Source organism: Solanum pennellii, chromosome 3 (genome assembly GCF_001406875.1).
Source record: "Solanum pennellii chromosome 3, SPENNV200".
Taxonomy (NCBI): domain Eukaryota; kingdom Viridiplantae; phylum Streptophyta; class Magnoliopsida; order Solanales; family Solanaceae; genus Solanum; species Solanum pennellii.
The window spans coordinates 63,681,120-63,703,546 of record NC_028639.1 but is presented as its reverse complement, the minus strand read 5'-3'; the positions used below and the strand labels follow the sequence as shown (position 1 = coordinate 63,703,546).

Here is a 22,427-nt window from a genome sequence, read left to right as displayed (position 1 = left end):
ATGAATTGAAAATCACAAAACTTCAAGAGTGGACAGGTTTAGTCATCAATGAAATAAGTGAATAATCATGAGATCTCTAATTTAATTCTAGCAATAATATTAAATGACTTTCTATTTGTTCGAGTTTTGCCATATCTCGTTATAACTCATAACGAACTTAAACATCTTAGTAGCTAAAGGAAGGGGAATCAACCGAGACCCCGTTAGCGGATTGGGTTCTTCTCCTACACTCCGAAGACACTATCAATAGGACGCTAATCTAAAGATAATGATGTTTTTATTCAAGTAATTTACTATTAAAGAAATACAAGGCAAAATATTTTTCAATCTCTAACAAAGAAAGACAGGAATGAACTCCTCCATTAATCCACAAGTAAAACTTCAATTATTCCATCGATTTATACTTTAAGCAGCTGCAATTTGTTAGAAAACGTAATGGCAATCCAATCACGCTGTGCAGCAGACCACTGAATTTGATTAATCTCAGCTCCAGCGGAGTACACTGACATGGGATCAATCCCATTAGGCCCTGCAACAGTTGGCAACTCCCAAATGAGCGCCTGTCCGTCATCCCCACCAGAACAAATATGTCTACAGCTCTGCGGAGCCCAAGCAATAGCATTCACACTCGCCTGATGCCTTTCCAGTTCAGCCACCGGCATTGCTGGAGACCTAATATCTAAGATCACAATCTTGTTGCTATCCATCAATATGGTAGCCATGTATCTCAAATCCTGTTTGTTCCAAGCCAACCTCAACAATGGTGTATCCGGTTTCGGGCTCTCATAAATAATCGTCGAATGTTCCTTATCTCTCAAATCAAAAATCCTAACGGATCCATCAGCAGAAACAGACGCAAAAACCCCAGCTTCACCCCAAGCTATATCGTAAACCTCTTTGTCATGTGCTATCAATTGAGTTTCCACAACTCCTTTTTCAACATCCCAGATGGTACAAGTAGTGTCTATACTAGAAGTACCAATTCTTCTCGGCTCCACTTCATTCCAATCAAAAGACGTCAAAGGAGCACAGTATTCACTGGTTTTATTGTTACTGAGAGTGAAAAGTGGTTCAATACAAGTATCAGTAACATCCCAGAGACGGAGGTAGTCGCCGGAAGAGGCTAGAATATCATTAGTCTTTAGTGAAGCAGAAGGATTAGGATGAAACATGAGCTTTGTAGGTGGATAAGGGTGTTCGAAAGAGAGATTTGGAACGGGCTTAAGGGTTAGGGTATCTTCATCGAAAGAGAGAATATCAACACGATTGTTGAACTCTTCGATAAAGCTTCCGACGGCAAGTCGACGGCGGCGGTTTGTGAGGGAAGAAGTGAAGGATGAAAAAGCCATAGCGTAGATCGGGTAAGAGGAGTCATATGTAACGGAATTTTCAGATCGGAGATGCGATTCTTGACTTGAATTCTCCATTTTTATTAGAGATCAATTGAAATGAAGTTGAAGTTATGTATGTTTGCGCTTTAGATGACACAATTGGAATTAAAAAAACACAGTGTTGACCGGCCGTTCGCTGGGAGAGAAGACCAAGTAAGCGGTGGGCAGGATTGACCGGTAGATGAGATTTGGGAGAGAAGACAAAGTCTACAAAGTAACAAAATAGAAAAAGGAAAGAAAGAGGTACGCCACGAGAAGTGAGACCCACAAATAATTTTCGATATTTATCGATATTTATGTTCGAGTTCGATTATATTCGGATTCGCATCTATCTAACAATATTATTAATTTATCATAAACAATAAAAATTTTATAACTTAGAACAATATCATTTCTGTTACAACAAACTCTGAACTTGTACTTCCACCACCATTGCAATTTGCAACGCACCACTGTATCACCATTATTGTCAGTTTGCTGAAATTCAGGTACGTAAGCTGCACTCATTGCTTTAACATCTTTCAGCTTAATTACTCTTTTTTTTTCTATTCCGATTTCATTTTCATAGTAGTAATTGTTTTTAATCGAACTGTAGAATCTGCTCCCATCGTAATATTCGCCGTGTATACAAATCTGTTAATTGTATACATAATTATTATTACGTGAACAAGATTTTAATATTGTAGTGGAGTATTTGGTTTTCTAATTTTAAGCTATATATATATTGGAACTTCAAAGAGGTAGATCACGCTTATTTGAAAATTGCATATACTAGCACCCGAGTGTGGCCTACTGCGTTGAAAATTATGAGTCTTAGATTCAAATTTCACTAGATGTCCCGATATTGTGTCGGTGGGAGGTAACAGATACTCCTAAAATTAGTCATGGTACATGCAAACTGGCTGCAGATACCAACAACAATATATCTAATTTAATTTCACAAGTGAGGCTTGGATGTACAGTCAGCTACACCTATCAGTGCAATCAAGCCGCTGGGATCAATACTTGGTCCAAAGCTACTTCAAAATCGTTTAAAAGGTTATGTTAAGGGTGTAGTAAGTGAAGAGCTGCTCACACATACTGTAAGTGCTTCAACTGTCCAAAAAGATTCAAGTTGGTCTTGTAACCAACTTCACAAGCCTAATTCACCTTAACCTCTCCTCTTCTCTCAAGCGTAAACCAGAAATTTAGTAGCTGATCATATCACCACTTCAACACTAACAGAATTCATCAGAACATAAATGAACTAAAGATGTCTCACTCTGTTTCTATGAAACCATGGAAAACTTTAGGCTGAAAGAAAGACTGATGTGAGCCTTCTGATGATCAGCTTGCAGTCTTTCCTTGAAAAAGTCCTGTACTGATTTATAATAATACATTGATGGAGTGTTCCTTGGCAAGAGAAAGGCTTTCAATGAGCAATGTTCGTCTTGTCATGTCAATTGCTCAAAGATATGATAACATGAGTGCTGAAATGGCTGATCTCGTTCAGGTGACTCAAATATTTTGCATTCAAAAGTTAGAAATGCAATTTTCTTGTAAACTAAAAGCAGGAATCTTTATTCCTTGTAAGTTCCATATTTATTTTAATATCCTCTTAAACAGATAAATGTGACTCCTAAATTAAGGATAACCGATGATCTATCAAAAACAACTCTTATAGTTCATCTTCATACCTGACTCTATTCTGAATTTTATTGGATATGTTATTTTTTTTTTTTACACGAATGTTTTGCAGCAATAATTCTAGAAAAAGGAACTTGGTGATGGAGTTGTTTGTTCATAAATATATTTTGCTTTAAAAAAAAACATAATGTTTGTTTTTTGTAAAAAAAAATTGAAGATTAAAAACTTCACTCACAAAATTAGTAGCAATTTTTTTTTTTTTTTCAGATTTTGATACATGTCCAAACCCAACTTTAGTTTTTGATTGTTTTTTCAAAAATTAAACTTCAAATACTATTTTTTTCTTTCCAAATATTAACATTTTTAGCCCATGATGAAAATCTTTTAAAATTGGACAGGTTTGGAATATTCCTCGATCAACTAGAACAAATAAGAAGCACCCATCAAAACTATGCCAATAAAGACACACAACAACACTTACGATCATATTAGGTTCGATGTGGTTTAGTTATCATCGAGATGAATCAAAAAATATAATTTAATTATAAAATTTCAATAGAAATAGAAAAATATTACTGATAATTTAAAATTATTTGATATTTATTATTGATCGAAGATGATAAATATTTCGGAGATAAATGGTACTCTCTATGTCCCTATTTAGTTGTCTATTTTAGAAAAGACACATATATTAAAATAACAATAGTAAAGTTAAAATGAACAAATTAATAAAAATATTTAAAAAGAAAATATGAACAAGTAAATAAGATAAACTAAGTCATCGTTGACGGAAATAAGACAATAAAGTTTTAAAAAGAGAAAGGAAGAGGTAGAAGTACGCCACAAGAAGTGGGACCCGTATATCTATTCCAACCAATGACAGTTGATCTCTAATATCCAAAAACTTAAATACACATTGATCTCCTCTCGCGTTATTTTCATTTTCCTCCCATCAATTTATTATCAACAACGAAAAAACAAATAGTCTTTAACAATATCATTTCTGTTGCAACAAACTCTTTTAACTTCTTTCTACCACTGCCATTGCAACGCCACACTGAATCACCATTTCTGTCAGTTTGCTCAAATTCAGGTACGTAACCTGCACTCATCACTTTTAACATCTTCATCTTAATTACTCCTTTTTTTCTATTTCGATTTAGTTTTTCATAGTCGTGTTTTTCCAATCGAAACTGTAGAATCTGTTCCCATCGTAATGTTCGCCGTGTATATAAATCTGTTAATTCCCTCGTAATCATCGCCTTGTGTGTAGATGCAAGCTGTATGCATAATTATTATTGCGTGCCGAAGAAAATCTAGTTGTATTTGGTTTATTAGTTTTAAGCTATATATAAAAATTGGAACATAAAAGAGGTCGATACTAGGTGTGGTTTATGGGGTTGAGAATGATGAGTTCGTAGGTTCAAATTCAAGTGAGAGTCCATGTGTTTTGGTGGGAGATAAGACATAACTGTATAATTAGTCGAGGTACACGCGAGCTGTTCTGGATACCAACTACAGCATATATATACTGTTTAGTTTCACAAGTGAGGTTTGGGGATGGTGGGATGTAGGTAGACCTTACCTTTATATTTGTGGGGTAGAGAGTTTGTTTCCAATAAACCGTAAGCTTAAAAGAAGTGTAACCAAAGTAGGATTGAAAAGGAAAAACGATAAATAGCAAAGGAAATGAAGCAATAGCAGTGAAACAAATGAGACGATAAGTAGTAGTGAAGCAAATGAAGCTGGCCTGGACAACAAGCTAGAAAAAAAATTGTATTTTAACTCTTCTTCCTAATAAAGTACGTCACTGAAACTCTGAAACCAACATAATTCTTTGCTTTCAAAAGAAACAAGAAAAAGTGGATTTGTCGTTTGTCCAAATTTCTGATTGCTTTCCTTGTTTGTTGAGCTAACTCTCTCTACTGTTACTTTTTACTGAGTTTTTCTTTGTGGGACTTACCTGCAGAAAGTGATTGAGGAGATTAGTCAGCATATAAACTTGGTCATAACCTGATATTGTTGTAATTCAATCTTCCTTGTTAGACGACGCGTGATGGTCTTGGATTGTTAGAAAGGGATAGCCCTCATGATGGCCACAACAGCAGTTATTGGACTGAGTGCAGGAAAAAGACTCTTGAGTTCTTCCTTCTATTATTCTGATCTTAATGAAAAGCTATCTTGTAGTAGTGATCATAGTTTGCCCTGCCATCAGGTTCCTACTGTTAAAAATGTGATCTCCGCTAAAAAGTCATCCGATTATAGCCCCAGTTGTGTATCCAGTCGAAAACTACAATCTGTCAAGGCTCTTAAAGAGCATGTAGACATTGCATCCGACCCTTCTGATGTGCAGTCCTGGTTTGAAAGGTTCGAACAATTGCAAAATGAAAGTGATGACGAGGAGGATGATTCGGTGGAGGTTCTACTCTTGCTGCAGAAGTCCATGCTTGAAAAGCAGTGGAATCTTTCTGCTGAAGAGACATTGACTGCTTCTACACAACATGAAAAGAATTGTAAGAAGATGCATATTGCTTGCTCAGGGACATCTGCTAGGCGGAGGAGAATGGATTCTCGACAAAGGGTTCTTGCTCAAAAAAGTTCAGCTACACCTATAAGTGCAACCAAGCCACTGAGGTCAATACTTGGACCAGAGCTACTTCAAAATCGTTTAAAAGGTTATGTTAAGGGTATAGTAAGTGAAGAGCTGCTCACACACACTGAAGTGCTTCAACTATCCAAAAAGATTAAAGTTGGTCTTCATGTGGAAGAGCAAAAATCAAGGTAACTAACTTCACAAGCCTAATCCACCTTCACCTCTCCTCTGCTCTCAAGTGTAAACCAGAGATTTAGTAACTGATCATATCACCACTTCAACACTAACAGAATTCAGTAACATATAAGCACATAATGAACTAAAAGAAAACTGTCTGCATCCATCAAAACTATATAGCTTTTTGTCCAACCAAAACATACACATGAAACTAATCTTTATAATAACCAAGTACCCAAACAGTCAATTTTAGATTGTCTTAACTGTTTATGTGCTTCTATAAACTCATTTATTTCGAAAACAGGATCATTTTCACAAAATTTAATGTTAGATTGTTTACACTGATCAATAAAGCATGTGAGGAGGAAGGTAAGACATAGGAGTTGGAAGGATACCGAGCTATAATTGTATTGTGATGTTGTTTCTCGAAGCTGTTAAAGATGTCTCACCCTGTTTCTATCAAACCATGTAAAACATTAGGCTGAAGGAAAGACTGGGATGTGAGCCTTCTGATGATCAACTTGCTGTTTCCTTGAAAATGTCCCGTACTGATTTGCAATCTACATTAATCGAGTGTTCCTTGGCAAGAGAAAGGCTTTCAATGAGCAATGTTCGTCTTGTCATGTCAATCGCTCAAAGATATGATAATATGGGTGCTGAAATGGCTGATCTCGTTCAGGTGACTCAAATGTTGTGCATTCAAAAGTTAGATATGCAAATTTCTTGCAGTTGTACATTGATGAATACAGTTCAAATCAAAATTTGCACCTCTGAAGGAAAAATCTTTCATTTTCATACAGGGAGGCCTTATTGGACTACTACGTGGGATAGAGAAATTTGATCCCTCTAAAGGATACAAAATCTCAACTTATGTTTATTGGTGGATTCGCCAGGTACGTTCAATTGTTTATCTAAAATCTCAATCGACAAAGTGAGACAAACTATTTCAACCAACAAATTACTTCTCATGCTTCCTTATTTTTAGTTTCTCCAAAACAATAAAGTTTATCTTTTATCTGGTCATAAATTGGTAATAGTGTCGGGACCTTGACTAACTTTTTCGCCCCATGTTCAGGGTGTCTCCAGAACCCTGGTTGAGAATTCGAGAACCTTAAGATTGCCAACACATCTGCATGAAAGACTCGGTCTAATCCGTAATGCAAAGATGAGGCTTGAAGAGAAGGGAATAACTCCATCTGTAAATGTAAGTTCTGTCAAACTTTGATATATTGGAAGAAGATATTTAAACACTTCTCATGTCACTTGTGAAGTTGATTTTGAGATATTACTTTGTTTTCTTCTTACTGGCTCGTGTTCCAATTGATCACCAGAATATAGCCGCATCCCTAAATATGTCCCAGAAGAAAGTCAGGAATGCAACTGAGGTATAATAATTGTGGCTTAAACTTGTCCTGCTCATTGTTCAAGAAAATGTTTCTCACACATTTCTTTTTACAGGCAAGCAGCAAGGTGTATTCACTTGACAGGGAAGTGTTTCCCTCTTTAAATGGTCTGCCTGGAGCAACTCTCCATAGTGTAAGTCTGAAGTCTGAACTCCGAATGTTCACATAATGTAGGGTTTGACAACTTTATTCTGAATTTTACCAAATAATTCAAGCACCACTTTGCATCTCAAAAAGTGAACATTGACAATCTATTTGATATTTGAGTTGATATTTATGGTATTGGCTAGTAGAAATTTAGATTCAATTCTCAAAAAATTGTGACAAAATGGAATCAAATGTTACTCATATCTGGGTGGAGATGTACAATACTAATAAAAAGGAATTAACTGGTACAAGTCTGGCCATTTATGTTTATTACTCACATAAAGGCGAACTGTAACTGTATGAAACTCTCCTTCAAGTGTCTAAGGTCCTTGAGGCCTCGTATATTCTTTTTACCATTGTTTCATGATCTCGTTTCTTTATTTATTTTATCTTTTTGTTTCCTCTTTTCTGCAGTACATCGCTGATAACCACCTGGAGAACAACCCATGGCACGGTGTTGATGTATGGGCACTCAAGGTAATTTAGTGAAGCGTAGTTTTCACAAGTGAAATAGTTAACATAAAAATGGTACTTTAGTAATATCTAACCTGGGGGCAAAAAACATACAGTTCTCATGAGCAAAAAACTACTGGAATATGCTTATTTTCTGGTAATACCCCTACACCAACCAATGAGGAAAAAGTAGCAGTCATTGCACATTATAGATGTATCTCTAGAGATGTTCCTATTTCCTGATGGAGTTCGATTCCAATATTCTTTGCCAAGCATTGTTTCCCTTAGATATATCCTCTGCAGTTATGATATTTGTACATCAGCTCATAATGATGGGTAGATTCCAAAAACCATATTCCATGGGAAACTAGCCTCTTGCCACACATTCTTCATATCTTTATTTGATAGCGGTTAATTGCGGCCTTCCTATGCTGATCCTTTTATCTAGGCTTGGGTACCACATATATTGCTTTACATAAACTTGTGTTGTCTTAGGAGTCTTCCAGAGTTGTAGATGCCTAAAGTGTCATGTTTTTGGCTTTGCTTATTTTCTTTCGCCATTTTCCTATTAGAGGAAGAGCTAATCCGTCAGTGTTATTAGACAGTATGAATTGTAATGAGAAACTCACTGGTAACTAAATTTCTTATATAAACTTTCATCAGGTTTGCTTCTGAGGAAAAAGTTATCAACCAACTTTACTCACCATGTATATATGACGATTCACAAGTTTATAATCCTGGTGAAAGAAACGTCTTTTCTGATATTTAAAGTTTTACAGGATGAAGTAAACAACCTCATTTCATCAACTCTTAGGGAACGAGAGAGAGAAATTATCCGACTGTACTATGGTCTGGACAGTGAATGTCTCACGTGGGAAGATATTAGTAAAAGGTAAGAGTCAAATATTTGTGGTTGATAACTTGCGATCAAATATTACTTGCTCCATCCAAAATACACGGTTGATCTTGATAAAAGTATCTATGTATTTACATTGCATCTCACATGTTTACCTAGGGTTCTTTCTGGATATTTTAGAAGTCTAGAACTGCCATCTCTTAGAAGCCAAAATGAAATACAGTTACACATGAAGCACATCAAGTATTCAGGTTGCCAAAATCGCCATGTGATGATGAGAAACAATTTTAAGTACCTATCGGGTTGTAAAGAAACTGCACAGATTGATCAAGCTGCAGAATCGGCACATATTAAAACATGGAAATTTGCACAGGCATCTACTCACACTTCACACTTGTACTGAAATAGAGTCATGCTAAAGTTCCTTGCCATAATTGAAATTACACAGTGTGTGTGCTTATACACGTCAAAGTGTTGTTCTAAATGCTACATTTCTTTGTTTAACAGGATAGGCTTGTCCAGAGAGAGGGTCAGGCAGGTTGGATTAGTTGCACTTGAGAAACTAAAACATGCTGCAAGGAAAAGGCGACTAGACGCAATGTTGATCAAACAGTAATTTAAAGCATTTGCAGAGACCATAATACGATTTGACTGTACATATAATGTGAGAATCTTGCATCTCCGACTTATTTTTATGAGGAGAACGTACAGATAAAGAACCCGATACATTCTTGACCACCCCTCTCCGCGGAACCAAGCTCCCAAATATGTATGTGCAGAGACAGAATAATGTAGACGACATTTTTTTGTACCATATATTATAGGATGCATGACGAGCAAAGAGCAAAGAGGAGATTGTTTGCTGACATAGTAGATAATTACAAACAAATGTTGTAATCTGTAGGTATATTCTACATTTTTATGTCTTTCCACTTGATGTGATACTGATTGATTATTTCTGGCAAGACAACATGTATACTTCCTTTTCATACTTACTACCATCTAAATCTCAAGCACTCTAAATATCAAAGCATCTTTTACTATTCCATTTTTGCTCTTTTTTCAGAAGAGTGGTATCTGAATCCATTTTTGCACATTTAAATTGCTAGTCACCTGCCATTTTTAACAATTCTCAACATTTTTCTTTGACTCAAACTTCAAAGACACGGTGGAAAGCTATTGACAGCTTCAAAACTCATTAGAAATAAATCATATGCTTGGAAGTCATGCAAATGATAAATTAATAGTAATAACCAAATCAGAAAGAAAAGCTTAAACTATCAGCAGGTCCTATGAAAAATAATGTCAACCTACAGTCTGATAACACGAAACTGCAAACTGACAAGGAGTTGTATAAATCGCGATACCAATTTTTAAGAGTACTATTTTAAACTGAAGACAACACTAACAATAAGGTATTCACGTTTGTAATTCTATATGTATTATAAAGTGAATTTCATCCTAAAGTTCCGAATGAGATCCTTCTGGAACGGTAACTGTAGCAGTAATAAGTTGGAGAAGGCCGAGGGGAGGTAAGTTTGAACTACTTACTGCTGAGCTGAATTGACTATCACTCACAGCTACAGCTGATCAACCTTCTTTTGGTTTGGTTTTAGCCTTGACACCATCAGGTATGCACGATGAAAAATAAACTGGCAACAGTGTACATACTGCCTGTATTAACAGGGCATGTCCTAGGCCAGAGAAGTCCTTCGCTGTCACCTGGACAAACGATGACAGAGCGACACCAAGATAACCACTTATAATAACAGCCACAGCTAAGGCAGACATGAGAAATGCCATGACAGATCCTTCACATCCCGGTGGGCAGAGCTGTGCCATTAAAACATTGAAGGGTAAGATCTTAAAGAAGTAGAGAACCTCCAGTAATCCGGAGAAGAGCACCACATACAATGAGTCGGGAATACCAAACATCCTGTATACTCCTTTCACGAATAAGAAATCCGAAAACATGAAAACAGCCATAGTAGCCTGAATTGCTGAGATTAGCGTTCTAGGAGACATTGATTTGAGGTTCTTATTGTAGATTATACCCCACAACAGCATTGCAGCCTGCCCAAATACTTTAGATACACCCAACACTGATGATTCAATACCTAAATGTTCTGTCTGGTAATAGAACATTGTCCCTGTTAGTGCAGGAATCATTGCATAAGAAGCTGCAAACCAAATAATCGAATAATAGATCTCTGGTTTCCGCAACGCAACTATAAGCTCTGAAAGTTGTGTTTTGATTCCTCGATCTGATGAACTCTTGGGAAGGTCCAAGGAGCTCTCATGAATAAAAATTGTAACTAGAAATTGAATACTTAAAAGAATGCCAAACATAAGGAACATCACTTGAGGGGAAAAACGATCAATAGCAATACCGCCTGCAAGGTTACCAAGAACTCCACCGACAGAAGCGGCAATCCAAACAAATGACTGGAGCTGGCCTGATGAAGAATGAGGACTATTTTTGGATGATGAACTAGGTGGTTTCCCCAACTCTGCAACCATGGCATCGTTGGCAACCTCAACTACAGAAGCACCCAAGTTTCCAAGCAAGAGATACAGAGTGATCGTAAAAAATGAAATATTTGAAGGGGAGAGGAATATAGCAATCCATGACACTGCCTGCAAAAATGCTGCACCAAAGTATAATCATATGAGCCCAAATGCATATTAATTGGTATGCCTACAGTGAACCACAATAAAATGCAAAATGACTTGTTTCAGGAAACCTTATCTTCCAGACAACCTCCATTACACAATGGAGACAACGAATTAATAGGAGGTATAAGAATGCTGCATACAATTCTTGATAACTTGCACATTGATCAAACATATAATTAGTTCCCTAATGTTGAAGTTAGAACAATGAATTTTGCAATTTCATATTCAGTAAAAAGGACAATCCGGTGCATGAAACATCCCACGTTTAACTAGAGTTCAGGCAGCTTACAGCCTTACACTAACATGAGGGTCAGTGGCTGATTTAACCTGTGAACTAAAACATCTAATTTCTGGAGAATCATACAAGAATCTATCGAAAGTAAATACAACCTCCAGAACAGATAACTAGGCAGCAATTCATAAGAACACCAAAAAAAACAAAGAATCCAAATAGAACATGAACAAAGAATCACTAAAAAGATACTATTTTTTTTCTAATTATCCATTCAGTGCATGTCATTTACCCCATGCTGTTTATAAAAACAAATCTTTACATGGAACAAGCAAGTTATTTTCGCTAGCAATAAACACAATCAACATAAGAGTGAAAGTGTATGCACCTCCAAAGGCAATGTAAGGAACACGATGCTGTCCAAAAATGTAAAAAGAATCAGACAGAATTCCATAGAAGGGCTTAGCCACCATGGGCAAATTGGCAGAACACTGTAGGATCTGTAAAGTAGATGGGTCAACCTTAAGGCCATCTTTTAGAAAGAAATTAACTGCCATCCAAGGAAAACATCTGAATCCCTGCACCAAGAACCCTAACCCTAACAGCAATTTCCTCATCCCTTCACTCCCATTACCACCACCACCCTCTTTTCTTCTACCTCTTTCTCTGATTGAGGACACCATAACTTATTCCTCCTAAACAAAAATTACTGGGAATCTTTATTTGTTGGTACAGTAAGGTATCAAGAACCCAAAAAGCTGCTACCTTTACCAAGATTCAATTTTTTTGACAGCAATTAAAGATGGTGAAATGGGTATGATTTCAAGATTCTGTGCGAGATCCAAGAGGGTGGATGGTGGCGGAAAAAGCAAAAAAAGGAGAATTTTTTTTGGGAATGTGAATTTGGGTGGCAAGTTATTATTATATACAGAAAGTTGGGGAAATCTTACCAGTTGCATATCGAAGATTCGTACTTTAATGTCTTTCCTATTTTATCACTCTCTTTTCCTATTTTAGTATTCCTTAGTGTCCCCTTGTTCCAAATTACTCGTCTATTTTTTTAATTATTATTAGTTACTTATTCCCTTAAATAAATTTAAAAAAAGAATTTTAAATGTATTATACCTCAAATAATTATTTTAATAAAGGTAAAATTTCTTACAAATTTTAAATAATAACTAATAGGATTTAAATAATAGATATACTATATCGATAATTGTTTTCTTAATAAGTGTGTTAAATCAAAAGTGGACAAATAATTAAAGACATAGAGAGTATGAGTTAGTTTACAGAATTCAAGAGAAAAAGACTTTTGAAATTAGTGGTCTAAAATTAGAGGCTTATTTAGAGGGGGTACCGTGGGATCACGTGAACCCATGCTTCCCTCTCTAGATCATATATGATAGTGTCATATTTTTTTAAAAAAATATTTAAATATAGATATGTGAACCCATGTTTAAAATATCATATAATAATACAATGATAATTGGGTGCACTTGTCTTTGAGTAACACCTCTCCAAGTGGTTATCAGTTACATTTTTGACGTTTCAACTAATTTTGCTTTTGTTTTTTCCCTTTTATCTTTCAAAATTTTCAAGTATGCTGCATTGAGAATTTTCAAAAGAAAATTAGCACTATAATTTTTTTATATAATTAAATCAAATGCGTAGAATAAAATAAAAAATTAATAGTACTATATATTTTAGACCTATAATTTATAAAATTTTGTGGTTCATATTAAGAACCTAAAAGTCAAATTGATCAAATTTATATTTAAGATACATTTTTTCGTAACTGTGCACCCATCTAATCAAAATCCTAGATACTCTTTTTTCTAAAACAAGTGACTAAATTAAATTATTACTAACTTAATGTAGATAGATGTTGTTATTATTTAGAAAGACAAAAAAGAAAAGTAAGTCATATAAAATGAGACATAGAGAGTACCATCCTTCGCTTTTATATTTTTTTGTCCTTATTTAGCGTGAATTATTAGTTTTATCTCTAAACTACTAACAAATTAAAAACACTTCTTTACTTGACTTTTAGTTAGTCAAGTAGATGAGTGTTTTTAAAACTGTCAATCATACGTGAACAAATCAAATAATTTACGTCAAATTTAAGAATCTTTTCAATATTTATCTCTAGAAATGACCAAAATAATCCTTAATATTTGAAGATAGATTCAAAATAATCACCGAAAATATAAATAATAGATTATAATTTAATCTCATAAATTTATATTGAATTAAAGATAAAAAAAATTATACCTCCTATTAATCCCCTTTTCCATACTTTACTTTAAATATAATATATATCTAACAAAACTTAAATATTAACTTAAATAAATTTAAAGAATCAAAATTATTCTATACATATTTTAGACACCATTGTGAATTGTGAATATACCCTCAGATCTGAGTTACTATATGATACTAAAAAGGTGAGTAAAATGTATAACAAGATCTCAATTATTAATTAGTGGGCACAAAAGTAATGTAAAAAGTGACGATGCTTGTGCTTTAAGCATGTTACACCTCGGACCACATTTACAAAAGCATTTCCTTCATAGGGTGGTAAACTTAATTGAATCGTAGTTAGTGGCGGAATCTGAATTTTTAATAAGTTTAAAATTAGAAGAAATAAAATATGGATTAGTCGAAGGGAGTTCGACATCTATTATATACATTTAAAAATAATTTTAATCATGTATATATAGTAATATTTTCCGCTGAAGGGGATTCGGTTGAACCCTTAAAAGACATGCTAGCTCCGCCTCTATCGTAGCTGTCGAAGCGAAGTTATAATTTGAAATTCATAAATTTATAAATTTAAAACTTTAGATATTTTTTAAAATTGATAAATTTTATATTTAATAGTATATTCATATATAAAATTATTTTTTCAAAAAAATATATAATATTGAAATTATAGCTATTGATTTCAGTCAAATGCACAAACTCTATACTAGCTTGGTCTATGACCATTTGATTCTTTGGTTTATAATTATTTAATGATTTATAACATTTAGGCAAAAATAATTAATTTTTATTATAGAAATAATTTAACGTAATAAAATAAAAATTAAGTGTTTGTTTATAAAATTGTCTTTATATAGTGTAAAATATGATAATATTTGTATAGTGTTGTTTGAAAGATATCTTTGATAAGTAGTTTTAAATGCACTTGTGAGACTTATAACCACTTTAGATTTCTCAAAAGTAAAATTTTAGCATTTCACAAGATCTGTAACTAATTTTGAAAAGGATATAATCAATACCTTTCTATTATTGTTTCAATATGATTGTCTTTTCTTTTTTAAAATAGTGGTATCACCATCTTTTTTTCATTATCTCGTAATCAAATTTATCGTCAAAAATTTATTTATAACATACAATACAGAAAAAAGTGAAAAGAAAATTAACGAAAATTTAACAAAGAAAAATGGTAACCAATGACATTACCGAGTCCTATTAACATTAGTCCAACTAAGGGTTCGAGTATATTTGAATAATCTAAAATAATTAATAGTTTACTTAGTGGTGAAAAATTAAGAACAATTAAATAATATGAGAGTTTCAAAAATTTATGCAAAACTAGTTTATCTTTAAATATATCGAACTTATGATATATAAATATATTTTTAATTCTAATTTTAATTGTGACTATTACAATGAAAAATTTAAAATATTATGTTATTTATTATTGTTCCCTAATTACGTAAGTATCTATGAATGAGAGAGATGTGTAGATAATTTTAACAAACAAAGTTAATTATACAAACGTAAACCTCTACATAAAAAAAATTCTTTTAAGTCATTAGTCATATTTTTTTCTACTCGCATCGACACTTGTTTCGGAACTAGTGTAAGGTAAATTTCTTTAAGGGGAGAGAGTTGTAACACCTCTAAAATACTAGACCAACTTTCGCAAGTCGATGCACCATTTCTTAATTACTATTGTATGTTTTACTCTTGTGGGAATTTGAAATTTTGTAATATTTGCAACCTCGCTAAGCATAAATTGTGATAGTAATTTAAGGTATTGTATGAGGGTATTTACGTAATTTGATTAATTATAATTACATATAAATTGAAAGTGTCAAGTATATACATATAGGTGTATATTTATGCATTTTAGGCAGCACACAGTAATTTGGACAACATCTTTTTGTGACAACTGTTTATCTGATTAAGCTTCACTCTTGAGACTGTATTTTGACACCTCCTCTTTTGATTTTCGTTTCAATTGAAGACTAAGAACCTTAGTAATTTTTTCAACAATAATTTTTCTAAATAAGGAACATGATACATAATTTAGAGGATAGCGTTATAAGTAATCTTCTTCTTAGAGCTATTTTTACTATCATCTCGCTAATCATTCAATAAAAAATTACTAGTATTAAATATCTTATTAATATGAAAGTTCCTTCCTTTTTTAGAATTATCAATGAAAAAAATATATATTTTAGAACGAATTCTTTTTGAAAACCTGGAATTATTTTGTTATTTTATTTTGTGTTTTATATACTCTAGTTAACTATATATATAAGAAATTCGGAAAAGTACGAGCCAATCGATATTATTTTGCTTATTTTAATTATAATTTTGTGATCAATTATTTTATAACTTTATTCTTAACGTACTTTTTAAATAATTCATGTGACACAAATCATGAAAAGCTCACGTCGATCGAGACGTTTTATGTACTTCTTCCATTTTAACTAAAGATACTATGGATGATAAATTCATAATTAAATTTTAGGCCAAATACATAAACAGATTTCTAAACTTTTTGAGTTTTTTTTCCCCTAGGTATCTCATCTATGTCATTTTCCTATTGAATCATTGAACCATCCATAATTTGTTCCTTTAAAACACTGTTGGTTGATTTTGATCGGCTTTTCTATTGTAAATGCCTTCAACTGTGTTCGAATTGTAATAATTTTGATTGAAGGAATGAAGACAAACCGTATTAGTCTCATTTGTTTTCTAATGTGTTCAAATGACTTAAGTAAAACACAATTATTCTCGAACATTTTCACTATCAATTAGACTAATGAGTTGTGGAATAACATATGTTCCTTTATGAATATCCCTCATAAATTTGGTTCCACATCAGACAACAGTGTTTGTTTAAACGGAATAAATTATGGGGATTGAATGATTCAATAGGAAAATGACGTAGTTAAAGTACCTGAGAAAAAAAACCTAATAAATTTAGAAATCCGCTTATGTATTTGGCCTAAATTTTAATTTATACTCATTGCTTGACGTTTTTAGCATATTTAATGATGATGTTTTTAATGTGTTCTATGATTAAAATTTTTAATTCTGTACTAACTAAACAAAATACAACTTTGATTAAAATATTATAAAATCATTTCTTGTTATAAAATAAGTAAATATGATTAATACTTGTTATTTTTCGTAATTTAATATTCGAAAAATACTTTCTAAAATGAAAATAATTTTTTCGTAATATTTTTCATGTTTACTTCGTTAAATTGAGTATTCATCATCTTTTCATTTAGAATTGAAAAATTATATATCTATATTATTAAATTAAATTCTTTTCAAAATACAGTAAAAAAAAATGTGTTTCAAAATACCATTTGAATCTAATTTATTTTAAAAGTATATAAATACTTGAATTTTTTGTAGACAAATAACAAAATCAACAAAATCTCTGAAATCATTTCAAATATTGAACCTTGGACTCCGAATTATTTTTTTTTCTATATTAATACTATATAATACTAGTGTTAGCCAGCGAACCGTTACATTTTTATTTTTTTTAGCAATAACTATAATTGAATCCTCCTCCATTGATGAAGAATTCAGGTATTTGTAAGAAGATTAGGGTTTGATCCGACTGATAATATCAAAGATGGATGAAGCCAAGACGTTGGCTCAACAGCAGCAGCAGCTAATGATGCAACAACAACAACAGCAGCAGCAGCAGCTACTCCTATTGCAGCAGTTCCAGCGTCAGAAGCAGCAGCAGCAGCAGGATGCGATGGCTCGATTCCCTTCGAACATTGATGTTCATCTCCGTCCTCAACAGCTCCTTCATCGCCCCCTTACCCCTCTTCAATCACAGAACCCGAATTCAAACCCTAACCCTAACCCTAGCTCTAGCAATAATCCGTCAAGCCAGATCCCCAATCTACAAAACCCGGGTACTTCCCAACAACAACAACAGCAGCAGCAGCAGCAGAAGTTGACACGGGTTGCCCCGGAATCGAACCGGGTGGAGCTCCAGATGGCTTACCACGACGCTTGGCGAGTTTGCCATCCTGATTTTAAGCGTCCTTTCTCTTCTCTTGAAGATGCCTGCGAAAGGTGCGGTCTTCTGGCCTCTTACTATTAACTTTTGTAGATTAGAAATGACTTTTGAGTAGATGAAAAAAAGTAATTTTTTTTTTCAAAGTGAAAAATGATATAGTTATGTTTTGCGCAAATGCAAATTGAAGTTGTTTTTTATTTTTTGGGAGTAATTTGGAGTGAAAAACAATTTTTTTGGTAGAGAAAAAACATGGTTTTACTGCATTTTTGGACGTCCATGATTTTATGTTCTAAGTGGGATACACTGGGTATGTTGTTGTTGTATTTTTTTCTGGTTTCATGTTATCCAAAACGTCTATTTGTACAACTTCTGTTTTTAGCTGATCTATGGGAGGTTGAAGGCATCCAAATTCATCTCATGCTTATAAATGTTGAGAAAAAAATATTATAGGGGTAGGACAAGGCAAAGATGTGAGTAGCTATTTTCATATTCCATTCACATTTACTCGTACCATTTGAACTTCAATATGCAATTAGGGATAGGTTCTAAAACAACAGTGCATGCTTCCATCTGTGCTAGAGTCCTTGTTCTTATATGAGCAAATATCCAATTGCGGAGCAGGTATGCTTTTGTTTAGGAATATATTGCTGTTACATTGTAAAGAAGTTGTAGTATCCATATATCCGCTTATGGTTATATCTTGTTATATTTTAGCAGATATAATTTATATGTCGTGTCTGTTACTATTAGTATGCTTACTATGCTAAACAAGTTGTTTGTACTGTTTAGTATGAAGATCCAAGAAGAGTAGCTTCCATGGCCCTTTGAAGTGGCCTGGTATTTTCATTAGTCACAAGTTGAAAAAGACATATATTTTGATCTATTTATCAACCCCCCAAAAAAGAGATAATAATGTGAGAAGTTGGAGCACGTGGTCCAAAAAATTATCTCGACTCACTCCCAGATTAGTTATTGGATATATCAAACCCTATATTAATATTCAGAGGATTCATTATAGTTAGACATGAGCTCGTTTGGATTGACTTAAAAGAGTAGCTTTTAAGTCAAAAATAAGAAATCAAACTTAATGATTTTAAGTCAAGAACTAAGTAGTAGGGGAGGCCTACTTTTGTTCTTTAACTTAGTTTAAGTCATTTTAAACTTATTTTGAGCTATTTTTAATCTTGCCAAACACTTCCTAACTTATTTCAAGATATTTTTATATTTGCCAAACACTTCAAGAAGTCAAAATCTAACTTAAAAGTAGGTTTGACAAAATTTTAAGCCAATCCAAACACCATCTATGTCACCTCATCAAGTGGATGGCACTTGACAAACCTGCCTGTTGGCTGTGTTCATTTCTGGTATTTTTTAACAAGGTCAAGTGTTTTTTGAAAAATGGAGTTGTATTTTTTTGTTGCAGTTTTAGTGTAAACAGGCCCTTTGCAGAAGATGTAGATTCTGCAATTGACATTATTGGGTCACTGTAACCTGTCCAGGAATAGGTTTTTTATTTTTGGGGGGTTCCTGTGACTATGTTTCACTTAGCATAATCTTTGTGCTAGGGGTTCTCTTTTGTATAAAATATAGAAAAAAATCATCAGCTAGAGTTATTGAGAAGTACATGCTGAACACTTTAAATACTCCTAAATATTCACTATGTAGCAGGAGAATCACTGAACTCCCTTTGATGACCGTATAGTATACATCTTTGCACCTATGTAAAGTAGTTTGAAGCTTTGATAGGCATAGGAGGATGTACTTAACCCTTCAGGGTGGCCCAGTAGTTTGGGCTTGGGACTTCCATGCTGGAGGTCTCAAGTTCGAAACCCCTTGCAAGCAAAAGCAAGGGGTATGCCTTCAGGGTCGAGCTCGTCGCACTTGGGCTTGCCTAGTGCTGGTTACCTCTCCTATGTAGTATGCGAGCTTTTGCATAGTGGGAGGGTTTTACCCTGTGCGCCCCCAAAGGGTAGCGGGTGTGGGTTTCCTTTGAGGATGTATTTAACATACTTCCATGTAGTGCTCTTTTTCTGTTTTCATGAGCTGTCCAGTTGAATATATAAATAGGTCTTAATTATTTCTTGCTTCTAGACAAGCCGTGGAAATACACGAGTTTTTGTCACTTCTTTGAAGCATGTAAATTAAATTGCTTGAGAATGTTTGTTTAACTTTGAACATCCTCAGCTGTCATTCTCTTCATACATGATGTAATTGCAAAAAAGACTCTTACTCTTCTTTTTGTTATTCTATCCTCTGTTCACTATCTCCTCCTTTTAGGGGAGATGTTATAGAGAACTTTTTGAAGGACTCTTTTATTTGATAAAAAGATGGGCTCTAGGGCTTTGACATAGGTCGAGGGACTTATGACTTAGGTCACAAATATGAGTCCTGTGCTATGCGAACTAAGCCTAGTATTTAAGGGGAGAAGTGTGTTGGTGGCTATTACCCCCGAGTTTGGAATGCTGCAGTTGATCCTAAGGTTAGTTCAAGCGGGGGATTTCGCGGTCATAGAAATAAAGATTTGACAGAAAGATGTCTTAATTTTTTTTGATAATTTGAATTTTTAGTTTTTCGGGGTTGTCTTTTCCTTTTCAATCTAAGTTCACGATAGAATGGTTTGTCTAATGCTTGCCATTCACTGCTTTATCTCCCAATGGTTAACTCTGCAATGACACAACAATGATTATTGAATCAAAGAACAGCAACTCCTCTTTTTTTGTTATAAAGTCTAGTTAAATTTTTGAGAAAGGTAAAAGTATATGATCATCAGCACAACCTTTGTGCAGGAGTCATATTTATAAATTGCAACAACAAAAGTGTGGCCTTTAGATTTCTTTACACTAAAAATGAAGTAACAACACACAACTAGAAAGTCTAGTCTTTTTAGCTGAGATGTACACTTCTGAGGAGTGGTATCATGAAAAAGGAACTCCAAAGTCCAAACTTTTGTTTCATGACAAATGGTTTTGTGACTTATATAAAGAACATCTGCATATAGTTCCATTTTCTTTGCTCCAGTTCATAGAAGTAGGCAGGGCCATGAGAATCTCTCTCTCTGTAGTCAGCTTTATTGGTTGCCAAAAGCTACTCCTGAGTCCGGACCGACTAGATCCCATGTTGCTTATCGTAGTATAAATGTATAATCTGTTGATGTTTATTCTTTATACCAACTGGGTAAGATCCTAGCCGTGTTTTCTATTTGTTTTGCTGGGATTAGTATGTGGATTACCTATCAAAAAAGTTATAGATGGCATCTCGCCGATGGTATTGACTTCAGACTTTTTCCTCGTGTCATTTTTTTTAGGCTTCTGCCTTACCATGTGGTGGCAGACTATGAAGCAGAGGAGGATGATAAGATCCTCGATTCAGACACTAGTGGCCAAATGCTCTCTCGTTCACAGCAGTGGGATCACAACATTGCTGTGAAAGTTTCAGAGTTTACTGCAACATTTGAGAAACAAGTGCTTGCGTTTAATATAATTTCCCGCAAGAGAGATGTTGGAGAATTCCGTACCGAGGAGAAACTGATGTTAGAGCAGTCACTGTTGCAAGAAGAGAGGAAAAGCCTGCTTGAATTGAAGACAGAGATGGAGGCCAGGCAAAAGATGGGTCGAGAGACTCATGATCCTAATTTGCAAATGGCAGCTCTTGTTCATGCAGAACAAGCCCGTGCTGAATCACAAGCTCGTGCTGAGATGATGAACCGAGCACCAATACGAGCTAGTGCACTTGGGCCTAGGGGGAGCAATATTCAAATGGGTAATGATGTCGGTGAGCACGGACAGGAAGTTAGCCCTGATGAAATGATCAACGGTTGGGGTAACAATGGACATAAAGATGAAAAGGAACCATCGGAGGACTTTTTGAATGATGAAGAAACTGATAATGGAGATGTAGGTACTCAGAGTGAGTGGCGTGGAGGTGGGGAGCTGGATCTGAACACAAGATGAATCATACTAGACCTATCGGTGTTTGGCATTTTCCATGTGAAAAAGTGAATATTTGTGTCAAAGTTTAAACCACCATAATACTTTGGTGCATTCTGTAACTGATTCTACACTTGAAAGTTGGTAGAAGCTCACCTATTAAGATTAGGATGACTGAAGATATAGTTTTATTATGCGTACACTGGAAATGAGTAATGTCCATCTTTTCTGGAATCTACAGGAAAAATGATATAATTCCTGATATTCAGATATGCCAAAGCTGCATTTTTGGTGAATGCCTCACTGCCTTCTCCAATCTACTGTTAAGGTTTGGCACATTTGATGAAGAACCCCCATGCTTCTCCCCTTTCCTTCACAGTCATTACTTTGTTAAAACGTAATTAGCCAGTTTGACATCTGTGGTGCAAAGAACGATTTGATCTGCATGGTGTTTCTTTTTTAAGAATCTAAGTGAATGAAACACCTCTTTTTTGGAGTGGGTTGTTAGTGTGTCTCTTTCTTTATGAAAATTGAGCCTTTTTTATCCGTACACCTGCACAGACCAAAGCTCTTTTTGCAGGTATAATTAATTACCAGAATTGGTGTTTTGCTGTTGAGCCAGTGAGTCATGTCACTGAAAACACAGGTTACTACTACT

The 22,427-nt window shown here is 34.3% G+C and overlaps 4 protein-coding genes across 5 annotated transcripts; 2 read left to right on the top strand and 2 right to left on the bottom strand.

The window, feature by feature from the left end:
* Positions 1–260: 260 nt before the first annotated feature.
* LOC107012197 (protein TRANSPARENT TESTA GLABRA 1-like) lies at positions 261–1,629 on the bottom strand. The gene has a single exon (XM_015211969.2). The coding sequence runs from the start codon at positions 1,425–1,427 to the stop codon at positions 399–401; it is 1,029 nt and encodes a 342-aa protein (XP_015067455.1). The 5' UTR covers positions 1,428–1,629; the 3' UTR covers positions 261–398.
* Positions 1,630–3,946: 2,317 nt separating this feature from the next.
* LOC107014714 (RNA polymerase sigma factor sigA) lies at positions 3,947–9,694 on the top strand. Of its 2 annotated transcripts, XM_027915890.1 has the most exons (11): positions 3,947–4,110; positions 4,987–5,798; positions 6,268–6,466; positions 6,588–6,680; positions 6,863–6,991; positions 7,119–7,172; positions 7,246–7,323; positions 7,752–7,814; positions 8,570–8,682; positions 8,806–9,019; positions 9,154–9,694. In XM_027915890.1, exons 2-11 carry the CDS (start codon positions 5,107–5,109, stop codon positions 9,202–9,204), a joined length of 1,686 nt encoding a protein of 561 aa, XP_027771691.1. In that variant the 5' UTR covers positions 3,947–4,110; positions 4,987–5,106; the 3' UTR covers positions 9,205–9,694. The 2 variants fall into 2 exon arrangements, with proteins under 2 accessions (XP_027771691.1, XP_015070237.1); XM_015214751.2 differs by lacking the exon at positions 8,806–9,019 and having other exon boundaries at positions 3,948–4,110; positions 9,154–9,676.
* A 210-nt stretch (positions 9,695–9,904) lies between these two features.
* Positions 9,905–12,530, bottom strand: LOC107014715 (probable folate-biopterin transporter 7). Its single transcript, XM_015214752.2, has 2 exons — positions 11,943–12,530; positions 9,905–11,294 (listed from the first exon to the last, which is right to left on the bottom strand). The coding sequence occupies exons 1-2, from the start codon at positions 12,235–12,237 to the stop codon at positions 10,237–10,239; spliced, it is 1,353 nt and encodes a 450-aa protein (XP_015070238.1). The 5' UTR covers positions 12,238–12,530; the 3' UTR covers positions 9,905–10,236.
* A 4,697-nt stretch (positions 12,531–17,227) lies between these two features.
* Positions 17,228–22,265, top strand: LOC107014232 (mediator of RNA polymerase II transcription subunit 9). The gene is made up of 2 exons (XM_015214084.1): positions 17,228–17,899; positions 21,148–22,265. The coding sequence occupies exons 1-2, from the start codon at positions 17,445–17,447 to the stop codon at positions 21,791–21,793; spliced, it is 1,101 nt and encodes a 366-aa protein (XP_015069570.1). The 5' UTR covers positions 17,228–17,444; the 3' UTR covers positions 21,794–22,265.
* Positions 22,266–22,427: the final 162 nt, after the last annotated feature.